Source organism: Canis lupus, chromosome 24 (genome assembly GCF_048164855.1).
Source record: "Canis lupus baileyi chromosome 24, mCanLup2.hap1, whole genome shotgun sequence".
NCBI classification, from domain to species: domain Eukaryota; kingdom Metazoa; phylum Chordata; class Mammalia; order Carnivora; family Canidae; genus Canis; species Canis lupus.
The window spans coordinates 44,670,639-44,692,750 of NC_132861.1; the positions used below are offsets into that span (position 1 = coordinate 44,670,639).

General features: G+C 50.8%; 1 protein-coding gene across 11 annotated transcripts in view; it reads right to left on the minus strand.

Annotated features, from left to right (window-relative positions):
* The window catches only part of GPR55 (G protein-coupled receptor 55), a 68,456-nt gene that overhangs the window by 7,447 nt on the left and 38,897 nt on the right, over positions 1-22,112 (minus strand). For 6 of the 11 annotated variants that reach the window (XR_012016687.1, XR_012016683.1, XR_012016684.1 and 3 more), the window contains one exon: positions 20,375-20,573. The exons of 2 other annotated variants lie outside the window; for them this stretch is intronic. Coding sequence is in view for 1 of the 9 variants with exons in the window: in XM_072796642.1 (XP_072652743.1) it covers positions 8,753-8,795 (43 nt within the window). In the remaining 8 variants the exon portion in view is untranslated. Of the gene's footprint in view, positions 1-8,752; positions 8,879-13,194; positions 14,369-14,537; positions 14,780-20,374; positions 20,574-22,112 lie in introns of those variants that run through there. 3 more of the 11 variants (XR_012016688.1, XM_072796645.1, XM_072796642.1) reach the window with 3 other exon arrangements.

Here is a 22,112-nt window from a genome sequence, read left to right on the forward strand (position 1 = left end):
GGACCCCATGGTTCACAACCTGAGCCAAAGGCAGATGCTCAACCACTGACCCACCCAGGTGTCCCTCTGCTAGTTATTGTTATTTTTAATTGAAACAGCATTCAATAAGATATATAGACAGTACAAAAAATAAAAAAAGAAAGAAAAAAGAAAAAAAAGAAGGGAGGAAAAAAAAAAAAAGGACAGAGGCTTCCATTGTACCCCAGGGCCTGGGTTGTCCTTCCTAGAGACAACCACGGTTAACAGTTTTGTGCACACTTTTTCCAGAAATTTTCCAAGGATACGCATATATAGACACATATACATACATACATATATATGTATGATGCCTCTTTAAATTTGGAAAAGATGACACCCACAGCTCTGTCCCTTGCTTTTTCACTTTGTAATATTTCTTGGAAATTGTTCCACATCAGCATCTCTGAATTGGCTTTTTCTTCTTAATGGAACCCTTACATCCTGTTGTGTGGAGATGCCACAACCCATTTAGCCAACAGCCCTATTGACGAACATTCAGGTTTCGTGAGGTTTTACCAGGGAACACGGCTTCCACAGTGAACACCCTGGTGACTGAGTTCTTTGCTACGCAGATGTCATTAAGAGAATCCCCATTCTGCTTTTGTTTCTCATCAGTAGAGCTCCCTTGAAAGCCTTTGGGGAGGAAAGATTTGGGCATTTCCAAGACCCTATATTTGGGTATTTTTAAGACCCTATAATGCCATTCCCAGCCCTCCCTAACAGCTAGGCAACAACAACAAAAAAGGAATGTATTTTTCTATCCTCCATGGAGAGCTATGTGCTAAACATTCAGCACACATTACTTGATTTGATGGCTTTCCTCTGTGTTAACTGTTCTCAGTGGTGTGTGTCACAAAAGATCTAGGAAAGTGTATGTCCTCACACTCAAAGCTTTCGTCCCCGAGGCTGGGTTTTAAACTCATCATTATTGAAATTTCTTTTGCTGGCTCTGAGTTATTCTAGGTTTTTTTTTTCTTTTTTTTTCTTTTTTTTTTTTTTTTTTGGAAGGAGGCCCATCTATAGGATCTTCTGGCATCTTTAGCAGGGAAGACAAAAGCAGCCAAAAACTCCATCCAGTTCTCCCCGGAAAGTCCCGCAACGCCAAACAAGAAGGTTCAGTGGGTTCAGAGAAGCCGTCTTCAGCAGCAGAAACAGCAGTAAACCAGGAGCCACAAACCATCGCTTTGTGTTTAAAAGATTCAACGTGACTGCGATAAAAAGGAGCGCATACTTTTTCCAGAAATAGTATGGACCGATCTACCACATTTCTGGTGGCTCAGAGACTAGAACTAACGTGGCCAACAATTAAAAAAAAAAAAATCAGTGATGCTCAAAACCAAGCCCAGCCCCAACACACAGCTGAGCTGAGCAAACCAAGGGAAAAGGAAGAGAGAAAATGGTCTGACGGATGCTGGGGCTTGTCTGACTCGATGGCACCAGGTGTGTGTGCAGGAAGCACACCTCAGCTCTACCGGCTGTTCTCCAACAGGACAATCCCAAAGGTCACATTTGAATTACTGACAGACTTCAAACGGGAGCTTTTCAAACAGTGGTCTTTGAAGTGAGAGAAAGCGCGCTATGGGCCAGCAAAAAGAAATTAGCTTGAAGAAAAAAACTACTTCCAGCTAATGGCAGACTGAGAAGAGAATCTGAAAAATTAATCGTCCGAATTCCCTCTGAAAGTTCAAGGAAGGCATCTTTTTGAAAAATCTTCTTTTAAAAAAAGATCAGGAACTTCTCTGGAATAAGATAAAAAGGCTCCAGGCCGCAGCGAGAGATAAAACAGTCATTTTTCTCTCAAAGGTGGGCTGCCAGGAAAAGCCAGCCCCTCTGTGGGGGAGCCAGCAACCTCCCCACACCCGACCCGTGGCCAGGGGGGCCACCCAGAGCTCCTGTTGCAGCAGACAGGTGGGGGGTCCGCACCCAGCCACCTGTGGCCCCGTCAGGTGGGTGGTGGGAGGCTGGGAAGCAGGTGCCAAGCCAGGAGCAGACCCTGGAGAGATTTCTTAGGGCCAATGCCTGTGTAGGAGAGAGGGGAGAGCGGGTCTGACATCTGTGAAGGAGACAGGGAAGGAAGGTTTCAGTGGGGAGAGGGCAGCGCGGCTCTGAGAAGGTACAGGCCAGGCCTCTGGGGAGGCCCCACGCACAGGCTGCCGGTAGAGAGACCCAGGTCAAGCAGGAGGCACCCAGGACGAGTACCTCTGCCAGGCTCAAGGGTTGGCTGGAAACAGCCCAAGGACGGTGTGGCCACAGCGTCCACGTGGCTGCGGAGCCGAAGGGGCAGAGCTGGGCCATGGGGCAGCAGTGCTCCCAGGCAGCCGGTTCACCTGAAGGGAGGCTGTCCTCACGCTTCCATTTACATCAGAAGCTGCTCATTATGTGACAGGTAGGAGTGGGGACAGTCCCAATTACCATTCCCCACAGGACCATCGATATGTGTTTTCTTTCTTCAGAAGGTGGTGAGTCCTATTGCATCACAAGGAGTGTTGGGTTTTTTTGTTTTGTTTTTTTAAAGATTTTATTTATTTATTAATGAGAGACAGAGAAAGAGAGAGAGAGAGAGAGCGGGGCAGAGACACAGGTAGAGGGAGAAGCAGGCTCCACGCAGGGAGCCTGACGTGGGACTCAATCCCGGGTCTCCGGGATCACGCCCTGGGCCAAAGGCAGGCGCTAAACCACTTGAGCCACCCGGGCTGCCCTTTTGTTTTGTTTTTTTTTTTAAGATTTTATGTATTGGGCACCTGGGTGGCTCAGTGGTTGAGCGTCTGCCTTCGGCCCAGGTCGTGATCCTGGGGTCCTGGGATGGAGTCCCACATAGGGCTCCCCGCAGGGAGCCTGCTTCTCCCTCTGCCTGTGTCTCTGCCTCTCTCTGTGTGTCCCTCATGAATAAATGAATAATATCTTTAAAAAAAAGAAAGATGAAGATAGTTGCAAATGTGAAATTAAAAGAAAAACACCCCAAAAGAGATCACTTAAAAAAGACAAGAATTAGTACCTTCGATCGATTCTCAAAGAAGGAAGAATATCCTGGGGGTGTAGGGGGTAGGAGTGGTGGTGAGTAATAGGACACAGGCAAAATAAGATATTCCATAAAAGGAAATTAAAGTTCTTGTTCTGGGTTTGTTTTTTTTTTTTTTTTCACTTTGATAATTACAGAGAGTGTAAGAATTTTTTTTTTAGACCTTGAGTAACTCACCACTGCCTATTAAAAACAGGATGCCTATCTTCAAAATCACCAAAGAAGATTAAAAACAAACAAATCGGACTCTATAGCAAAGGAGTAAATAGATTGGAAAAAGGAACGGGAGCACAGAAATTATAATACACACGAAAAAGTTACACTTTCTTTTATTCACTAACGTTTTTAGTTCAATTATGAAACACAACTCTTTGTTACTTATGTTGAAGGACATAGAGAATGATGGAGAAATGTTCAAAGCAAAAGCCCATGGTGATATATATGGCAGATAAGATGAAAAGACAGAGTGACAATATTCATACCCAGCATTATAGAATTTAATAACAAAGCCACACATCAGTGCTAAGGTATTTTACATTAGTAAGGAAAAATTATGAAGGCCAATGCAGTTATCTTATGCACTGAATGACATCCTGTAAAAACACGTGAAATATAATTGCTAGAATTTGAGAAGCCGTTGGCAAAGACACCCCTGTAGCAGCCGACTCTCAAATACTGTAAATTTGAATAGATCAAGCAGGCAAATTAGAAATTAAGATGTAGAGTTATTGGAACAATAGAATGAATACAATATTATTAATAGCTCTTGAAGTTGGTTCTTTTTTTTTTTTTAAAGATTTTATTTATTTATTCATGAGAGACACAGAGAGAGAGAGAGGCAGAGACAGAAGCAGGCTCCATGCAGGGAGCCCGATGCAGGACCCGATCCCAGAACTCCAGGATCACACCCTGGGCCAAAGGCAGGTGCTAAACCGCTGAGCCACCCAGGGGTCCCCTTGAAGTTGGTTTTAAACAGAGAGGTAATCCACTTTTTTCTCAAGTATCTAAGAAATAGTTACCAAAATGAATGATCTGCCTACAAAGAACAAAGTCTTCCATTAAAAACAAACAAACAAAAAACAGAAATGATGTTGGTTATATTCCGACCACAATATTTAGAAACCTAGGCAAATGTGTTTAAAAAAAATTTTATCAAATAATAGACCACGGAAAGAAAATAAACAGATACATCAGATGAATGATGGTCTTTCTTTATGAAGCGTATAAAAAATATATAACATCAAGACCCTCAGTAGACAAACAGGCAAAGAATGAGCAGTTCCCAGAAGAGGATTTACAAAGAGATAAAATTTTTGCTCATCATTTCAACAAAGAAGCCGGTAAGTGTTCTGTGAAACAGTCATCGATATGCTTGAGTGTATGCAGCTTCTAGATTTGATAACCTAGAGTACAAGTCATAGAAAGCTTATCCATCTTTCACCCAGTGATCAAAAAATTTACCTTAAGTAAATCATGAAAAAGAAGGTGAAGTTGTGTACAGAAAATGTGTTTAACATTTTTTTCTGATAGCAAAAAACACACACATGCATTTAAATGCCAAGCAGAGCTTAATTTCACGATGATAAATCTCAATGGAAAATTTTTCTGTCTGATTATGTTATGTTTATGCTGACTATGTTAAGTCAAAAACCCACAAACTACAGATACATTCAGAATGACTTTAATTATGATTTTAAAAAACCCCACGCCTGGGGGAAAAAAAAAACCTAGAAAAAAATTTCCATATGCCAAACACTGGTTACGTTCTAACAGTTAGATAATGAGTGCTTATCCAATCTTTTAACTCTCTCTCTCTCTGTATATATTTTTCTGCTTAATTAATAATGATATGAAAGCAATTTAATTTTTTTAAGTTGTAGTAAGTAAATGCTGGGAGAAAAGGAGAAAAATAAGAACAGCTTTTGACTTTCCCTTAAAAAAAAAAAAAAGTCTGGGTGTGTGTTTGAGGCACAGTGGGGGCAGGAGTGAGGTCACACAGAATTTAAAGGAATGCATTGAACTAAACCCTGCTCAGCTGATGAAGCATCAGTCTTGCCGGGTCAAAGATGAGCATTTCAACATGCAGCATCCAAGCGGCGTGGGGACGATGCATCTGAGAATGGAAAGTGACAGATGAGACAGCAGGTGACATCTCAGGGAGGAACAATGGGAGCAAGAACCTGATCTGTGACTTAAAAAAAAAGAAAAGTTTCATCTGTCCACAGGCCAGCCATCACCTCATAAAGATTGTTTATAACATAAGGTGTGAAGACTGACACAAAAGACCCTCAAAATGCACATTAAATCCTCCCAAAGCATGGACAACTGTTAATAGAAGCAAATGTCAGAGTTAAAACTTAAATATGTTCTAAATTGGATATTTGGGGTAAATTATCTTGTCTACTGTAAAGGGACACAAGGAAGAGAAAATCAACAATAGGAACTAAACGTGAAAAACCTGCCACGTCTCCATGTAGACAGCAGAGGGGTAACCCCGCAGAGGTTTGCACAAATGTAACAATTATAATAGAATTACAATACTCCCTAACACTGATCATACTGCCTCTCAAAGGGCACATTCATTAAAAAAGCCCAAGCCCAATCCTCTTTTGTTGATAAGAGACACGGAGAAAACTAAAAAGGCATGGACAGAGTAAAATGATAGGACAGTCTCTAGTTTATCAGGCACACGGAACGCTAGGAAAAAAGAGCATATGGCGAAGTAATTGTCTTTTTCGTAGAAAGAATTTAGAAAATGACACAGAGACTTTACAGAGAGGTAAAAGTTACAATGAATACTTAAAACAAAAAACACTTAATTTCTGTTCCAATACGCATAGCAAAGAAATACAGAATGGGAACATGCCAGAAATGCAAAAAGAGGTAGAAACAGAAATATAATTGTAGGTAGAGACCTTAATGCTCTCCTCTCGGAGGATCATCGATCAAGTAGACAGAGAAATTTTGAGCTCCGAATAGCCCAATTAAAAAGGCAGATCAGTGAGGGCTATATCATAAATCAAGGGAATACACTTTCTTTGGGAGAAGACAAGGATCTTTCACCAAATTGATCCCATTCCTGGGCCCAGCCAAGCACCCCAAGGTAATGGCAAGTCTACCCTTCTGTCTCAGACCACCAAGAAAGCACAGCTATTGCTGAGCACCAGGATATTAACATGATATAATAGGGACTTTTATGCACTCTCTTAAGTGGTCTCTTAAATAATGTGTGAGCCGGGGGTAAAATCAGAACTACATTACCCAAGTATTGGAAGAGAACAAATATTTGTACACAAGACACAGGGGCAGTCACAACTCATAGGGAAATGGGAGTTCTTAAATATTTTTGTAAATAAGAAATACGATGAGAAATGAGGGGAACCAGGCTTCGCTTAGGGAATCTAGAAGAGGAACTTGAGGTGACAGTGGCCCTTGCACTGCTCTGGTCACCTGTGCACTGGGGGCTGTCTCTGTGCTCGAGCTGCATAGGGAGAGGCCAGGAAGCCCCAGCCCAGGAGAACATGAGGAAAGGACTAGAGTTGCTGATGGTCTATCAAAGAATAGTCATTTTAGCATTTCCCAATGCTTAAGACATGTTCCACTATATGACTCCATAGAATGGGCTCCAGGTGCCATAGAAATGGACCTCTAAGTAATGAGCTATCTGTCACCAGAGGTATGTAAGCAGGAGGGCAGGAGATCCATTTATCTGGAATGTTATCAGGGGAATTCTCGCATATGGGAGGTTTTTTTTTTCCCCCAACTCTGAAATGGAATCTACTGCCCCTAGGTTAAAGTTTTCTAATGTTTAGGGAAGAGGAGAGAAAACAGCATGTGTGTGAAGAGGAACCGGCCTGGGAGTCCAGAGGCCTCAGCTCTGTGCCTGGCTCTCTCTGGCTGCGGGGCCTCCGTCTGGGTTCCGGGTTCTCTCATCCAAACAGAACACGGAACAGGGAGTGGGGAGCCGGGGCCTCACCGAGTGGCTCTGCACTGTGATTCCTGCGGCTGCCTGGACCCCGGGGGGCCCGCTGGGGGCAGCCCCAGACGTGTGATGCACAGCTGCAGCATCCAAACCCAGCTGTGAGGCTCGAACCAAGCCAGCCCTCCTCCCAGCAGCTGACCGGCTTTCCAGAAACACCAGCAACAGTAAGAATGGAACTTTAGGAGGTTTGTGGGCTGACGAAGGTCCTCACTCCCCCATCATTTTTGCTGTCGAACTCATCTGAACGGAGCACCGTGGTGTGAGCCATCTAAGGGATGGGAGGGCCTGCCCCGTGCCAGCAGAGTTGGTGCAGCCGGAGGGATGTAGGTTGAGGAGGAACACTCCCCGGGACCAGTGCAATCCCCATCTCCTCCGGGGGTGCAGCGCTGAATCCCACAGTTAGAATACAAATATGTACTTGGATGCAGTCATCTGCCACTGACACCGTAGTGTAAATAAATCCATCTGTCTACACCTGAGCCGGGCTTCTGGGGGACACGATGTGAAAAGGAGCAGGACACAAAAGGCACAGAGTCTCCCTCACTCCAAAATTTAGCTAGAGCTGTACCCTGAGCCTCAGGGGTTGGAATGGGGTTGGGGGAGTTGGGGACGGGGGTCATTTCAGGGACTTGAGATGTGGCCGTCCCTGTGCTAAGTGCTTTGTGATGGGAACTCGGTCCATTTCTGGAACGTTCTTATAATTGTGTCCATCTTGCAGATGAGGACAGTGAGGCTCAGAGAAGCTAGAGTGGACCCAAGATCAAACAGGTGGTGAGGGGCCTCGCTAGCACTCGCAGGGAGTGTCTCCTTTATCTGGCCCACCCCCATCCCCGCTCCCACCAGCATCACCAGCCAAAGATCCAATATACCCAGGAGCCCCCCAGGTCCCCCTTCCTGGTTCCACTTAACAGCTCTTCTTTCCCCTCAGCCCTGCTAAAAACCTCATCCCTTCCTTCAGATGCCCACTTTCCTGATCCACCTGCCCCTCCTGATGTGCTTTCCCTACTGTGGCCGAGAGGGGCCAGTCATCACTGTACCCCAGGGACCCACTCGGGACTAATCCAGTTTCAATATATGGCAGCAGTCAAAGCTTCCCATGTGCGTACTGCGCGATCAAGCACTTCCATCGCTTACTGCTCGCCCGAGCCCCCACGAGGAAGAAAAACCATCCTTGCTCCCATTCTCCGGAGAGCTACACCGAGGCCAGAGACGTTGACGTGATTGGCAAGTGGCTGGCCTGGGCTCCCAAGCACAGCCGTGGGCTGCCTTGAGCACCCTGCTCAGGGGCTGCCGGGACATTCCTGCGAGTGTGTCATCTTGGGCTCTTGGTGCTTTCCAGGCGGGTTCTGGAGAGCAGGCAGGTGGTGGCACGCAAGCCCGGCTCGCCCGGGGAAGGCTCCGGGGCTACCTTCCGTGAGGCTTCCCCACCCAGCGAGATGCTGCAACCCTGAGTCAAATCAGGAGTGAGCTGAGGGTTCGTAGGAAATGTCACTAGTAACAGGAGCAAACGGGCCGTCTGCCTGCTGTTACTATTGTCACCGGGAGACTCGTGGGGGCTGCTGGTGCCCCGGCCACCTGGGACACGGAGTCTGGCCAGGCGTGGACGGGATCCAGACCACGGGGCCCCGGGGGGCCTCCGGGAAGTCACCTGCCATCCTCGAATGCAAGGTCAGTCTATGGCTCTGTGCTTCGTTTTCTCTAAGTGGCCCCGGGGAGGAGGGGGGTGCTGTTACCTGTTGGGGGTCCCGGGCAGCCGAGTGAGCCACGGGATGTCATTTGTCCTCCCAGCTTGGTCTCCAGCCTGCTCTGGAGAAAACCACTTCCCTCTCCGGGGTTCCTCACCAGTGAGACGTGGGGGTGGGACGAACACGCTGATGGCTTGTTGGGCCAAGGGGCTCCCTCTTGGGTCTCCAGAGGGGCCCTGTGGGGGTCCGTCCCCGCCAAGCAGAACCAGGATGGGGCATGGGGAGCATGTTTCCAGGACGAGGGGCTCCTTCTTGCCACCTCTCATGCTCACTCAGCTTCCAAAACGAGGGCAGGGGTGGTGGGGTACAAGAAGCCTGTGGGGGAGCCTGGCATCACACGGGCACAGCCAGAGTCCGAAAAAGGCTGTCCTGACTTCCAGCCCTTCCAGGGTTTAGGGTGCAGGACTGCTGCCCACACAGGAGGGGTGTACGGACCGGGAGATCCCATTAGAGACCAAAGCATAGGTTATTTTTACAGGCCGGGCGTGCTGTGACTTTCAGGTGTCTACAGGAATAGAAACTCCCCAAAGCGGGTCGGGGTAACTCTTCCCAGCACATGGTCATCCCTGTGGAAATAACAGCTGTGTGCGACTGTGGGGAGGCCAGCTGGCTGTCCAGGCATGGAGTGGGGGAAGGGGCTAGCAGAACCAACCGTGACACCCTTGTAAGTTGTCATTGTACGGCTCTTGTGCTCGGGGCGGAACCAGGTTCGTGCTCCGCTCGGGCCACTGGCCTGCGAGTGAAGACAGGGCTCCGGGCAGTGCGTCCCCAAGCAGGGCCCTCGTCCTAGGCGCCCCCGGCCAACCCAGGCACTGTGAGTGGGCCAGGCCGGGACTCCGGGGCGCAGGAGGCGGGGACCCTATCGGGAGGGCGACAGGGAGGAGCTGGGCGGTGTCCAGGGCCTGCGGGGTGGGGGCCCTGGGAAGGGGTCGCCGAGGGACCCGCGGAGCGCGGAGCACTCGGCCCCTCCTCAAGGGGAGCCTCGTCCACCTCGGTTCTGGCTAGCTTCTCCTTTTTAATGAACATTTGCTTTATTGCTGTCGCTTCTCATCTAAGATTTTGCGTATATGCACATGATCCCAATGCCTCCGTGGACACATACAGTAGGCTCTCTCTGCCCCCCACCGTGCCCCCCAGGCCCGCATCCACCTACCCCTCAGGGTACCAGCGACCCCAGCTTCTTTGAGGGTGTCTGTACCAACATACACACTTCTGTGTTCTTATTTTCTTCTTTTAACACAAAAGATTGAGTGAGTCCTACGTGGGCTGTTCTGCATACAATCATCTCTCCCCCTCCTGCTCTTGAACACCTTGGCTAGTGACCCTCATCATCGCATCATGGTGGACCCCTGGCAGGAGAAGGTGTGGGCCAGAGAGACTCTCCTAGGGGGCAGGCCAGGCGGGGACTTGCCCAAGGCCCCATCCACTGCCCCAGCCTGTCTAGCTTCTCGGCCTCCCTCCTCCCCACCACCCCAGCCCCAGCCCTGAGGAGTCACAAATATCAAGGCTTTTTTTCTCAGAGGTTCCTCAAACCTCCTAGAGCCAGCCCCCTTGGTCTTGCCCATCCTCTCATCTTCCAAACCAGAGGCTCTGGGAGCCTGAGCGGGTGGGGGAGAGGGGGTCCTGCCCACCCGCCAGCTGGGAAGCCCAGAGTAGGGGGACTCATACCTCCAATTTTGCCAGTGTCCTGGGCAGCAACTGAGCTCCACAAGCCACTTCCGTGTAGGGTGAGGAACAAGCCACTCTGTCTGGGTTTGCCTCAGAGCAGCTCCCCAGCACCTGGGGGGGGACTCACCACACCCTCTCCTGATGCCATTTACATTTGCCCCTTTAGTGATAAAAGTTCTCTCTGCACACACCGCACCGAGCATCTCCTCCAGAGGCAAAGCCGGGCCCATTAGGGGCATCACAGAGCCAGAGCCCTGCAGGGTGCCTCCCCCACCAACTGATCCCACTGGGGAGGAGCGGCTCAGGTACCAGGGACAAGGGATAAAGTAGGGACAGAAGATGCCAGAAGCACAGAGAGCAGCCCAAGTGCAGACAGGAAGAGAGGGACACTTGATGTTTCGGGTGAGGGCCAGGAGACTGTGCAGCCGAAGCCTGGGGACGTGGGGACTGGAAGGCGCTGAGGCTGGACGGCTGGCCAGACAGGATAAGGACAGGGGTGCTCAGAGGACCCAGGGAACACATGCAAGGGACACGAAGCCATCCCATGAAAGAGAAAGCTCTGGCACGGGTAACAGCCATCCAATCAGGACCAGCTACGGGAGGGCGGGCAGTCCAGGGACTGGACACAGGACAGACGCCCTCGGGCAGCAGGGCCAGGGTGGGCTCAGGGCAGCAGCAGTGACAGGAAGGAATCGGGATGGGAAGGGGGTGTCTGGGAGGAGGCTCCCCGTCATCTGCGGCAGCCTGATTCCAGGGAGAGCCATGCCCTCAGGGAGCTGCTCTGGAAACCTGGCTCATGGTCTGACTTCTGTAAACAGCGGCCAGAGTCACTCAATTAACAAGCATCTTTTGATCACTAGTCTCTACCAGGCCGTGGTGATCAAGACAGTAGCACCTGTCTCAAAAACTTTTCACCCCCTGAAAACTCTTTTCACCCCTCTTTTCACCGGGGGCACCCGGGTGGCTCAGTCGAATGAGCATCTGCCTTAGGCTCTCAGGCCATGATCTCAGGGTCCTGGGATGGAGCCCTGCATGGGGCTCCCTGCTTGGCGGGGAGTCTGCTTCTCCCTCTTCCTCTTCCTCCCGTTCCTCTACTTGTGCTATCTCTCTGCGTGCCAAAAAAATAAATAAAGTCTTTTTAAAACAGAACAAAACAACTCTTCAGGAGCTGCCAAGACAGGGGGCGTGAAGGCAGCCAGCAAGTATCTGGTACTGATGACACTGGGTGCCCCAGCCCCCAGGGACTTTATGTCTGCCTCGAGGGTCTTTGAAAAAGAGCAACATAAAGAACAGGCCCTTCCTCATCACCGAGCATCACAGCTCCCAGAAATAAGGGGAGACCTCAACAGAGAAACTGAGCACCGAAAGGCAGGGAGAGTGAGATGGGTCCGGCCCCTGGGTGCCCTCCCACCCCCTCCCACCCTCTGATCCAGACCTCCAGGCTCTCCCCAAGCTCGCCCTATGCATTCAGCCTGCAGGACTCCACTGAAGCAGAAATGAGGCACTTTCCTGGGGTGCGAACCAAGTCTCTGACGACCCTTCCCCCATGCTGCCCCCCAGTTGCTCAAAAAAAGGCAATTGGCCCTCGTAACTACTTATTCCCCACCCCAGAGACCGAAAACGGTCAGCCTCCTTGGAAGTGGGCATGAGGCAGCTGACAGCATCCAGGTCACAGCCCTTGACATCAAGGTGAGGTGGAGTGAAGCACACAGGGGGGCCTCAAGCCTTTGGAATTCGTCCCTTCCCTTCCCACACACCCCTCGGCTCTCACTGGAAACGTAGCAGCTAGCAGCCAGGTTAAGGGATAAAGTTCTGGACTCAGGCAGCAGGCTGTGGGCTTTCCTTACGTTCCTGCCACGCCGCGATGACTGTAGTAATTTTTTCAGAGCTCCTCGCTCCCCAGATTGTCCTGCTGCAGTCATTTCTGGCCCTAATTGGGCCCAAAGTCCCCCTGAGCAAAGGTGATCTTAAGCCAGAGGCTGAAATTTCGCAGCATGCAGAGGGGGGCATCACCATGAAGGTTATCAAGACCACAGTGTTCTGGAAAAGACAGACATCCAAAGCTTCCCCTCCTGCTGAATTCAGGGGAGGAGAGGGTCTGTGATTTATGTAAAAAAGCCCTCCCACTTCCAGGGAGCCTCTACGAACAGAACTTCTTAAAAGTATAGGTAGATGGGCCCCAGCAAGCCAGGGTTAACACAAGGGCTCCTCTAGTCTAGACTCTCCGATGCCCTGTGAGGGTCGAAGGAGCTTCCAGGACTTTCCTCTGCTCCCGCCTGGCAACCGGGGCCCCCCTGCCGCCCCTGCCTGGGCCCGGGCTCCTTGGCACCTGTCACAGGCACACCTACCAAGCTGCACTTGTCTGTTTTCTAGGGACCTGGGGGGGCCGGGGGGATGGTGGATCCTTTTGAAATGTTTCTCTCTTCGTGTTTCCTTTTGCACATAGTGTACTAAGTCCCTAGCCCACGTGTCCATCGGGAGTGTAATATTCTTCACACTGCCGCTGTTAGAGGTCTAGCTGATTTTTTGTGAGCGGTTTCTCCCCACTCCACCCTCCCCCACGTGCACACGTTTTTATATTTGTTTTGCTGCAAGGAAATTGTCGATTTGGGTGTAATAGTGTGTCCTTTTGTTCCCATAAACTGTCTTGGGCACTTTAATACCGTGTGTATCTTCTTCACTCCTCCACAGTTAAAGTATGGTATTCATTTCCTTCCTGGAAATTTTTTTTTAAGATTTTATTTATTTATTCATGAGCGACACAGAGAGAGAGAGAGAGGCAGAGAGACACAGCAGAGGGAGAAGCAGGCTCCCCGCAGGAAGCCCAATGTGGGACTCGATCCCTGCACCCCGGGATCACGATCTGAGCCAGAAGCAGATGCTCAACCACGGAGCCACCCAGGCAGCCCCCTTCCTGGAAATCTTTGAATTAATTTTTTAAAAACTACATTTGAGGATAAAAAAAATATATTTTCCAATACAGAGCACCTGGCAGGTCAGAGCAGTAGCAGGGGGGGGCCAGGCCCCTCTCCAACTCCTGTCCCAGGAGTGGAGTTGATCCACTCCTCTTTTATCCCGGAGAACCTCCTGCCCCCAGACAGGGAGTCCTCTACCTCTGCTGACTCATGGGCATGGAATACCTGCCCTTGCCTCCCAGCTGGGCTCAGTGTCCACTGCTACACCGCACCCCTGCAAGGAGGCTTCATTAATGACGGCCACAGCACCTTCCACCGTTTATATGGAGGGTCCTAAGGATCAGTCAGCGGGTGACACACTTTATAAATAAGAATCAGTTCATTCTCCAGATGACCTATGAGGTATAGACCATTATTAGCCTCATTTACAGATGGGGAAACTGAGGTACAGCATGGCCAAATCATAAGCCTACAGATGTCCCAGGAGCACCGAGCAGAGCTGGGGTTGGAAAGGGTGGCATTCGAAATAGCAGTAGTGGAGCTCCAAGACCCCATTTCCTGGTAGGAGTTCAGTCCTCCCCCAGGTCCCCACATCCATGACCATTTTGCCTCCAACTAAACAGAAAATCTGGCCAGTCAGGCCTGAACCTCGGGCTCCCTGGCCTCAAACCAGTGCGGTCCCCACCCCGCCAACAAGCACGAGGTGTTTCTGCGGCTTAGGGGACCTCACCCCCACCGGCAGCCCATCCCACCTGTCCCCTCAGGGGGATGTCCTCCCTGTAGCTGTCACTGCTGCTGATGAGGGGCGTCTGCAGGGCACAGAGGACAGTAGCCGCTGTCACGAGAACAGAAATCCATGCCCCACTTGTTGATTTTGAAGCTACAATATTATTCATGAACGGAGTAGGCACTTGTCCTGAGGTGACCAGAAGTCTTCATTTGTGCATAAATCAGAGACTTCAGCAAAAGCCCATTAAATTCTGTTACATGAGGCACGTAATGTTGTACGAAGAGAAAGCGACTATGGAAGGGAAGGTGATCAGCATTGATTAAATAATGGGATCTACACCTCTTCTAAATGAAGAGCATGTGAAAATGAATGTACACGACGTGAAAGGCGCCCAGGCCTCATGTAAACACCCTCAGGGTTCCCGACTCAAGAAGATGGCCCCGATGAGGACAGTCCCTACCGAGGGCCGAAGGTCCAGCATCTTCCAGCTGCCCAGAGGTGTCTGCAGCCCGCCTCTCTTGCTGACTCCTGCCCTCCAGCCTGATCCAGGGCTCCACACCCCGTTCCCTGATCCCACAAAGCACCCCTGGTTCCAGCCCGAGTGCTGCCTCCCACGGGGCCTCGGCTTCCTCATCCCACAGTGGGCACAGCTGTGCTGCAGGCACGGCCTCCGGCTCTCCTCTCTCTCTCTCTCTCTCTCTCTCTCCCTCTCTCTCTCTCAAGAATCCTCTGCCTGTGAGGTCACAAGGACAAATCCTCAAGGAACAGAGGCAGGCAGACCTTAGGTTCCGGAACCCTGGTTGGACTCTCACCTGTTCCCATGCAGCGATGAGGAGAAGGCAGCTCTACTACTCTCCTGCTGCCCCCAGCCCTCCCCCCTCCCCTCCCCCTCCCCTGGCCCCCTCCCCGCTCCCTGCTGCTCTCCAGACCTGCCTCCTGCAGGCCCCCACCCTGGGCGCCCGGCCTGGCCCTCCTCCTGCTGGCCCAGCTCACCCGGCCAAGCTCCCGCCTCTCACCAGCTGGCCCCCTCCTCACCTGGAAGCCCACAGGGCCCCCTGGCCCCACAGCTCCCCTGGGGTCCCCTGCCGCCCCCGCCCTGCCTGCCCCCTTTCTTCCTGGCCTCCCTGTCTGCACTTCGCTCTGCCTTTGCCCTGCGCCTCTCTTCTGGCCCTGGGCTGGCCTCCAGCCACCTGGCCAGACTGCTCAGCTGCCCCTCCTCCCCTCCCACCCAGTCACCTCCTCCCACCCCCGCCCCACCCTCGGGCCATCCTGCAAGCCGGCCCAGGGGCCTGGCACCCCTGCCAGGGGGCACCTGCCTCTCTCGCAGCAGCCTGGTGAGGCGGGCACCTGCCAGACACGGGGAGCAGCAGGGACCTGGCAGCTGCAGGGCAGCCCCGGGGGCCCTCGGGTGCTCCAGGGAGGCCCCACCTCCCCAGTGAGTTCTCAGCCCCGTGGGGGGTCCGTCCTGGGTCACCCGGCAGGGGCCCCTCCTCGGGATTGGTCCGCGGGCCCAAGAAAACGTGACAAACTGCTCTGTGTCCACACTCGGGCCCCTCCAGGCTCTCAGAGTGCCCACTGGGAGGGGGCGGCTGGGCTCGGTGGACTCAGGGTACCTTGCCCCGCTGGGCTGATCCCCTCCCTGGGGCAAGGGCGGCCCCCCTCGTTCAGAAGGAACAGCGGTGCCCGGTGCCTGCTGTATGCCCCATTCCCCAGGCCGGCCTCCCCAGGAGACAGCGGTCAGGGCTGCCCTTGGCGGAGGGGGGCTGTGGCAGAGGGAGGAGGGGTGAGGCCCGGCTAGAAGGTGCTGGGGCCTGGAGGCTTGCAGGGACAGGGAGGAAGGGATGTCTGGGTACTTCAGGAGAGGCAGTCCCAGGTCTTCCCTAGCCAGGCTTGGCCTCAGAAGTCCCTGACTCAGGCTTCCCAGGTGATGCCCGCAGCCACCTAAAGCATCCCACCACCCTCAAGAGGCTGTGGTCACCTCGTCCTGCCCCCACACCCTTATCTGTCCACGTTGCCCCCCGGGCTCAGACGCTTTCCTTGTCCACCCTATAAACTCCCTTTCAGTGTCAACAGCTCCTTTGCCCTGACGGGGCCTTGGCACTTGTGCTGCCTGTAAGGGGGGGACTCTTCACTACCCCGGCTGTTGCTCCTCTGAACCTTTTTTGCACAAAAGGCCGACCGCCTTCCTCCCCAGTGACAGAACTTAGTGGCTTTTAACCCAGCCCTGGCTCTGGCATCACAAAACCTCTGTTTTCAAAAGGCCCAGGCCCTCTTTGCACTTCTCACATCAGAAGCCAACCGTGCAACAATCTCAAGTTCAGTGTTTGGTACCCAACCACTGTCTCAGCACCTCCTCCCCGACCCAACCAACCAAACACCCACACACCCACACACCTGGCCTCCACTGGCTTTTTCTGCCACAGGACCTCGGGGAGGTAGGTCCGGAGACCAATCAGAAGTGATCAACAGCTGTTATCAGCCTGAATCTTCCACGGAAAGCCCCAGCCCCAGCTCCTGGTGGTGGGGAAAGTGGACACAGGCCAGGCGCAGCAGGAAAACCTGGGCTCGGCCAGTCTGAGGGGGGTGAGCAAAATCCCCAGACTTGCCCCAATCCTTAGACCCCACACAATGCACCCAGTGAGGATACTTCCTCGGCAAGAGGCGGCTTCTCCTCAGGAGACCCCAGTGCTACCTGGGGTGGGGTGAGGGTGACCACCTGGATGCCCTGGGCCTACGGTCCCTGACAAACATGGCTTAGCTGGCCACCTCAGGCCAGTGAGGAAGCTTCGGGAACCGGCCCTCTATCAGTCTACGGGTTTCTCTGTCAACAGGGTCCCCTCTCCCTGGCCAGGAGGCCCTGATGCTCTTGGGCTCCCAGGATGCACTCGGGTCCCTCCTTTTCTCTGCCTGGACAAATGAGCACCGGCAGGAGGCTTCCCTGTAGAGACTCCTGTGTCTGGACGACTGGGGGGGGGGGGTACTTTCCCTCCTGCCCTCACAGATGGCTAGCAGGCCCCCGTTTCAACACCCCCGTGAGCCACATTTCTGAGAAAAGGCCCCCAGGGCCAGGGGGGAGACAAAGGGGCTGCGTGTTACTTGGGCTGCACTTGGTTGTCAGCACGTGGGAATGTCTGGAACCTTCGGACAAGCAGCTTTGGGTTACATGAAACCAGAGTGTGTGGTCCCTGGGCCCGCAGCCGCCCCCAGCCCCAGCCCCAGCCCAGGCTCCGGTGCGGATGAGGGCCCAGGAGGTGAGGGATGACGGGACTCCACATGTCTGCTCATTGTTTTCTCTGTCACGAAGTCTGTCCTCCTTAACCGGCTCCTAGCGGGCCTCCCACGGGTAGCACGCCACTTTGCATAAAGGGGGCTTTGCCCAGTGAGTTCAGTCCCCGAGTCTAGAATTATCGTGCTGTGTTGTGTGGTCTTCCCTCAGACCTTCAGGGGCTTGCAGCCAGAATTACGCACACCCACCCTGAGATGCACGCACACCCACAGACACACATGCACATGGGCATGTACCCCCACACATGTACACACCCAGAGACATACCCCAACCTAGATACACACACACACACACACACACACACACAAACTCGTTCAAATACACATGTACAGAGACACAAGGACCAAGCTCCCTCTCACACATCCTCAAGGACACACACACACACACACACACACACACATTTATTCCCTCCTAGACACACTCACATTCAAATATACATATTTGTCAAATCACACAAAATACTCAGACAAATCATGCAAATGTGTAAGGAGATCTAAAGTCAGAAAACTACGCATGCTCACACACACAAGGCTTACACTCTCAGATGGCACAGCCCTGAACCACACGTAGATCCTATGCAGCTCTATCACCACACAGCTGACCCACGGTCTCCTGTCCCTCCCCACGACCACAGTCCTGGTGTCCCAAGCACCCCATGCCCAGAGCCCTTAACAGGAGAAAAGGGGCAGATCATTCAAGAGACAGAGGGGACAGAGCCAGGGGACTAGCAAATTTGGCCTGAGCCAGTGACAGTGACATAAAGAGGCGCCTTCCTGCCCTATGGCACAATCCAATCTACTCAAGGCAGCCACAGGCCAGGGGAAAACCCCCAGACTTCCTGACCGCCCCAGGATGCAGTTGGAGAAATTGAAAATATTCCTGCAGGCTCCCTTCCAAAGGTCATTTGGTTTTCAAAGAGTCCCCAACCCAATAAAAACAAAGAATGAATCTTATGGAGAATCATAGATGAGAAATGAGCAACACAGTGCTTACAAAAGTGACACATTTGGTTAATTATGATGTATCTTTCATGAAAAAAATTGCATTTGATTTTTAGCTACATGGGATAGTACATAAGCTATACCATAGCGTTAAGAAAATAAACTTGAATGGAATTTTTTAAGGGGATTACAATGATTCGCATAAACAACCAGTTCACAATTTATGGGAATCAGGAAAGAAAATGCAACCGATGGGAGGAAATTCTCTTTTCCTAGACTTCTGCAAAATGGGCAAATAAAAATTAAATCTAGCTAGCCACAGAGAATAAGGTCACTGTCTCCAGAGCTTAAGATACCTTCTCTGTAGAAGCAAGAGGAATCTGGAGGAATACGGAGGACACACTGTTGCTAATTTGCCATTTTTTTAAATTTTACTTAATTTGACAAAGCACAAGCAAGTGGAGCAGCAGGCAGAGGGAGAGGGGGAAGCAGACTCCCCACTCAGGTCCCCACTGAGCAAGGAGCCCAGAGCTGCGCTCCATCCCAGGACCCTGGGACCATGACTTGAGTCAAAGGTCAAGTTTAAAACCGACTGAGCTACCCAGGCACCGCCCTTAATTACCACTTTGGAAAGATCCAGCTTCACATATGATGTTTCAGTTCATTGGTAAAGCACTGATGGGGACCTGCCATGTGCATGCCATTGGGGATACATAGATAAATAAAACTTTCTTTATACTCTAAGGCTTCTTGAAGGAGATGGTACCTGAACTGAATCCCACAGACACACATGCACATGGGCATGTACCCTCACACAACTGAGGGTGGAGCAGAGATGGAAGGGAATGTGGATTCCAGTAACGGTTCGGAGACCAGGGGACCAAAACGAAGCAAGGGTGTTTGCTTGGCTCTGAGGTTTCTGACACAGGGACTAGGTGACTCATAGAGAACTCAAAAGAAGATGCATCAGGTTGGGGCATCAGGACAAGGCTGAAAGGAAAGCAGTTCCACTTTAGAGTCAAGGATTTGGGATACCCCAAAATGCCACCCACTCTCCATGGAGATACAGAAGGGGGGAGTGATCAAGGTACGGAGAGTGGAGGAGGCTTGCGGGTTTGTAGGAAATAATTCATAGTGTAAGAAAATAAGCAAGGAGCTGACTCCAAGTAAGAGAACTAGTAACAGGCTTGGTGGAAAGACTGGAACCCATGAAGACAGAAAGGAGCTGGTCAGAGGTAGAACTACAAGTCACAAAAATCACAAAAAGAAGAATCAAGGCAAAAGGCTAGCCAACATTCGAAAGAGCCTTGAAGGTGAGGGAGGGGCCAGTACTAACTCTTGAGAGGGGAAATCGAGAACATGTATTGGCAGGGATGTCTTTAGAGGTCCTACCCACTCAGATCACCAAGGAAAGCATCAAGAAGTAGGTTTAGTTTATGAAAATCAATTGTCTATAAAAACTTTTGAGTCCGGCATGATCCCTAAAGATAAACTGGCTTTCAAAGCTTGTCATAACAAAAACAAAAAACAAAAAAACAAAAACGAATTACTAGAACTTTATCAGCCAAGCTGCCACGGGCTTATTAGGTGGTTTGTACAAAGTGGTAAGTAATCAATATTTATGATGACTCCTCTTATATAAGTAATAACTCTTTAGTCTAAATTGAGCCAGATATCCTATGCCAAAGAAAAATATTTCCCTGATTTTCCTTTTGCCTCCCTAGTCTCCCAAGCTTATTAAATTTTAAAATACATGTTAATAATTAAACACAAATGTAACAAATTTTAAATTGGTTTCCTTGAATAAGATGGCCCTGATTCTAGGTTGGGCCTTATGTCATTTGCCAGAAACATTAAACGGGAAGGTAGTATATAATAATTTGTAATTTTCTCTGTGTGGTTCCGGGTAAAAATGCGAGTCATTGAAGAGTCTTGTCCTGGCTTGCTCAAAAAAACGCCATGTGGCAAAAGTCTTCATCTAGAACATTAATGTGAATTTCTCAAAATCTATAAACTATGTAAAGTAGGTGCTGTCGAAATCAAATAAAATAGAGAATTGACCAAGGAGAGCAAGATGTTTGAATCCTTTAAAATTTGGTTAGTCATTCTCACATTAATAATTGGGGGGGAAGGAGGTTCATGTAACACTTCACATAAAAAGCTGGCCAAGCAAGCCAGCCTCTTGAACTGCCACTTGAGGTAAAGCTGTCAGGATGGGCTTCATACAGGATCCGTTTCTTTACAATAGACCATGCAATGCTGTTTACTCCTAAAATATATAAGAAGCACAATCAACGTTCTCTTTCTATAACCAGATGAAGAAGACAGTTGAGCCGGCCCTGCATACCTTAGCCTTTTGCCCTGATTTTCTATGAAGTGGTTTTAACAACTATTTTATATTGCTTTGGAAAATATTTGCTACTTCCTGAGGGCATCTCATCTGAAGGAAGAAAAGGCTGGGGCAGCTTAGCTGGTGCTGGGGATACTGGAATCAGGAGGAGAGTAAGGGAAGATTCCAGGGACTCTTTTGGCTTAATTCTACCTGCTTTGGTGACTATCAGAATCCCAAGCAGTAGGCAAAGGGCCGGGCTTGGAGGCGGCTCTGGGCCCTTATACCAAGCCGCCCTCCACACCCTGGGGCAGCCATAAGCTCTCCATAGAATCTCATGACCTTGTTTCTTTCCGTTCCTCTTGAGCCATTGAAGGACATCATTTTGGGAGGAAATAAGACCTCCAAGTCCAATCGTCTGTTCATGAGAACCCTGATTCCACCTACATCTATCTATTCCAGGTCTCAGTACACAACTTCCAGTTAAAGCAGGAGGGCCTGACCTCTCTTCAGAGCTCATTAAATGTTGCCCCCAAGTAGCACTTGGCAAGGAAAGCCGGCTACAACATGACTCCCATCTCACCACCTGAGGCTGGAAGCATCATGCATCTTGGAAGCTTGTCTTAAGAGGACAAGTGTGCAAGATGGACAGCGATGGATGAGCTAACATTCAGCCCTTCTTAGCAGTGGGGCCTGGCTGAGCGTCTGAGAACCCAGTGCTTGCTACCACCCAGGGCAGGAGGCTGGGGTGCTCTAGGCAACAGGGCTCCTTTCTCATGGATCCAAGGAGTTGTCGGGTCATTGGTTTCCTTACTTGGGAGGACATTGCACAGCTCTGTCCTTGTCAGCCCTGTCTGAGATGCTGGTGCCCAGGGGAGCACAAGGTATCATGGCCCCAGGGGAGGGTCCTGGGAACGACAAACACCAGACGTTTCCCAGAGAAGCTTCCAAACCAAAAAGAGCGAGAGAGCTCTGAGGTGATCTTCATAGGAGTCGTTCCACTTCTGTTGTCTTATGAAGACTGTATCCTGAAGGCTACCCAGGTCCCCAGGGCCACAGAAATCTGGGCCTCATGCCCACTGGTTCCCTAGATGTTCATAAGCGTATCTTTATGGCGGCTGAGCAGGAGGCCAGAGGGCCCCTTGACCCCAAAGTAAAGTGTCTGAAGATCCATTAAGAGGGAAGGACAACAAATCTGTGTGTGGTCGGAAGTGAAAAAAGAGAACCCTGCTCTTTGGAGAGGTGTGTGTGCATGTGTGTGTGCATGTGTGTGTGTCTGTGTGTGTGTGTCTGTATATAAAGACAGAACAGAGGTAAAAAGTCAGGTAGAGTAAGTAAGTATGGAAGTTATACACACTGGGGAGGGCAGGTTCTTATTCTGGAAACAGGGTCACTACGGTGATTCTGGGTGCCATCCCCACCCAGCAGCACTCAGAGCTATGTCCAGTGGGCCCAGGGTCAAACTGGCCCTGCTGGGCT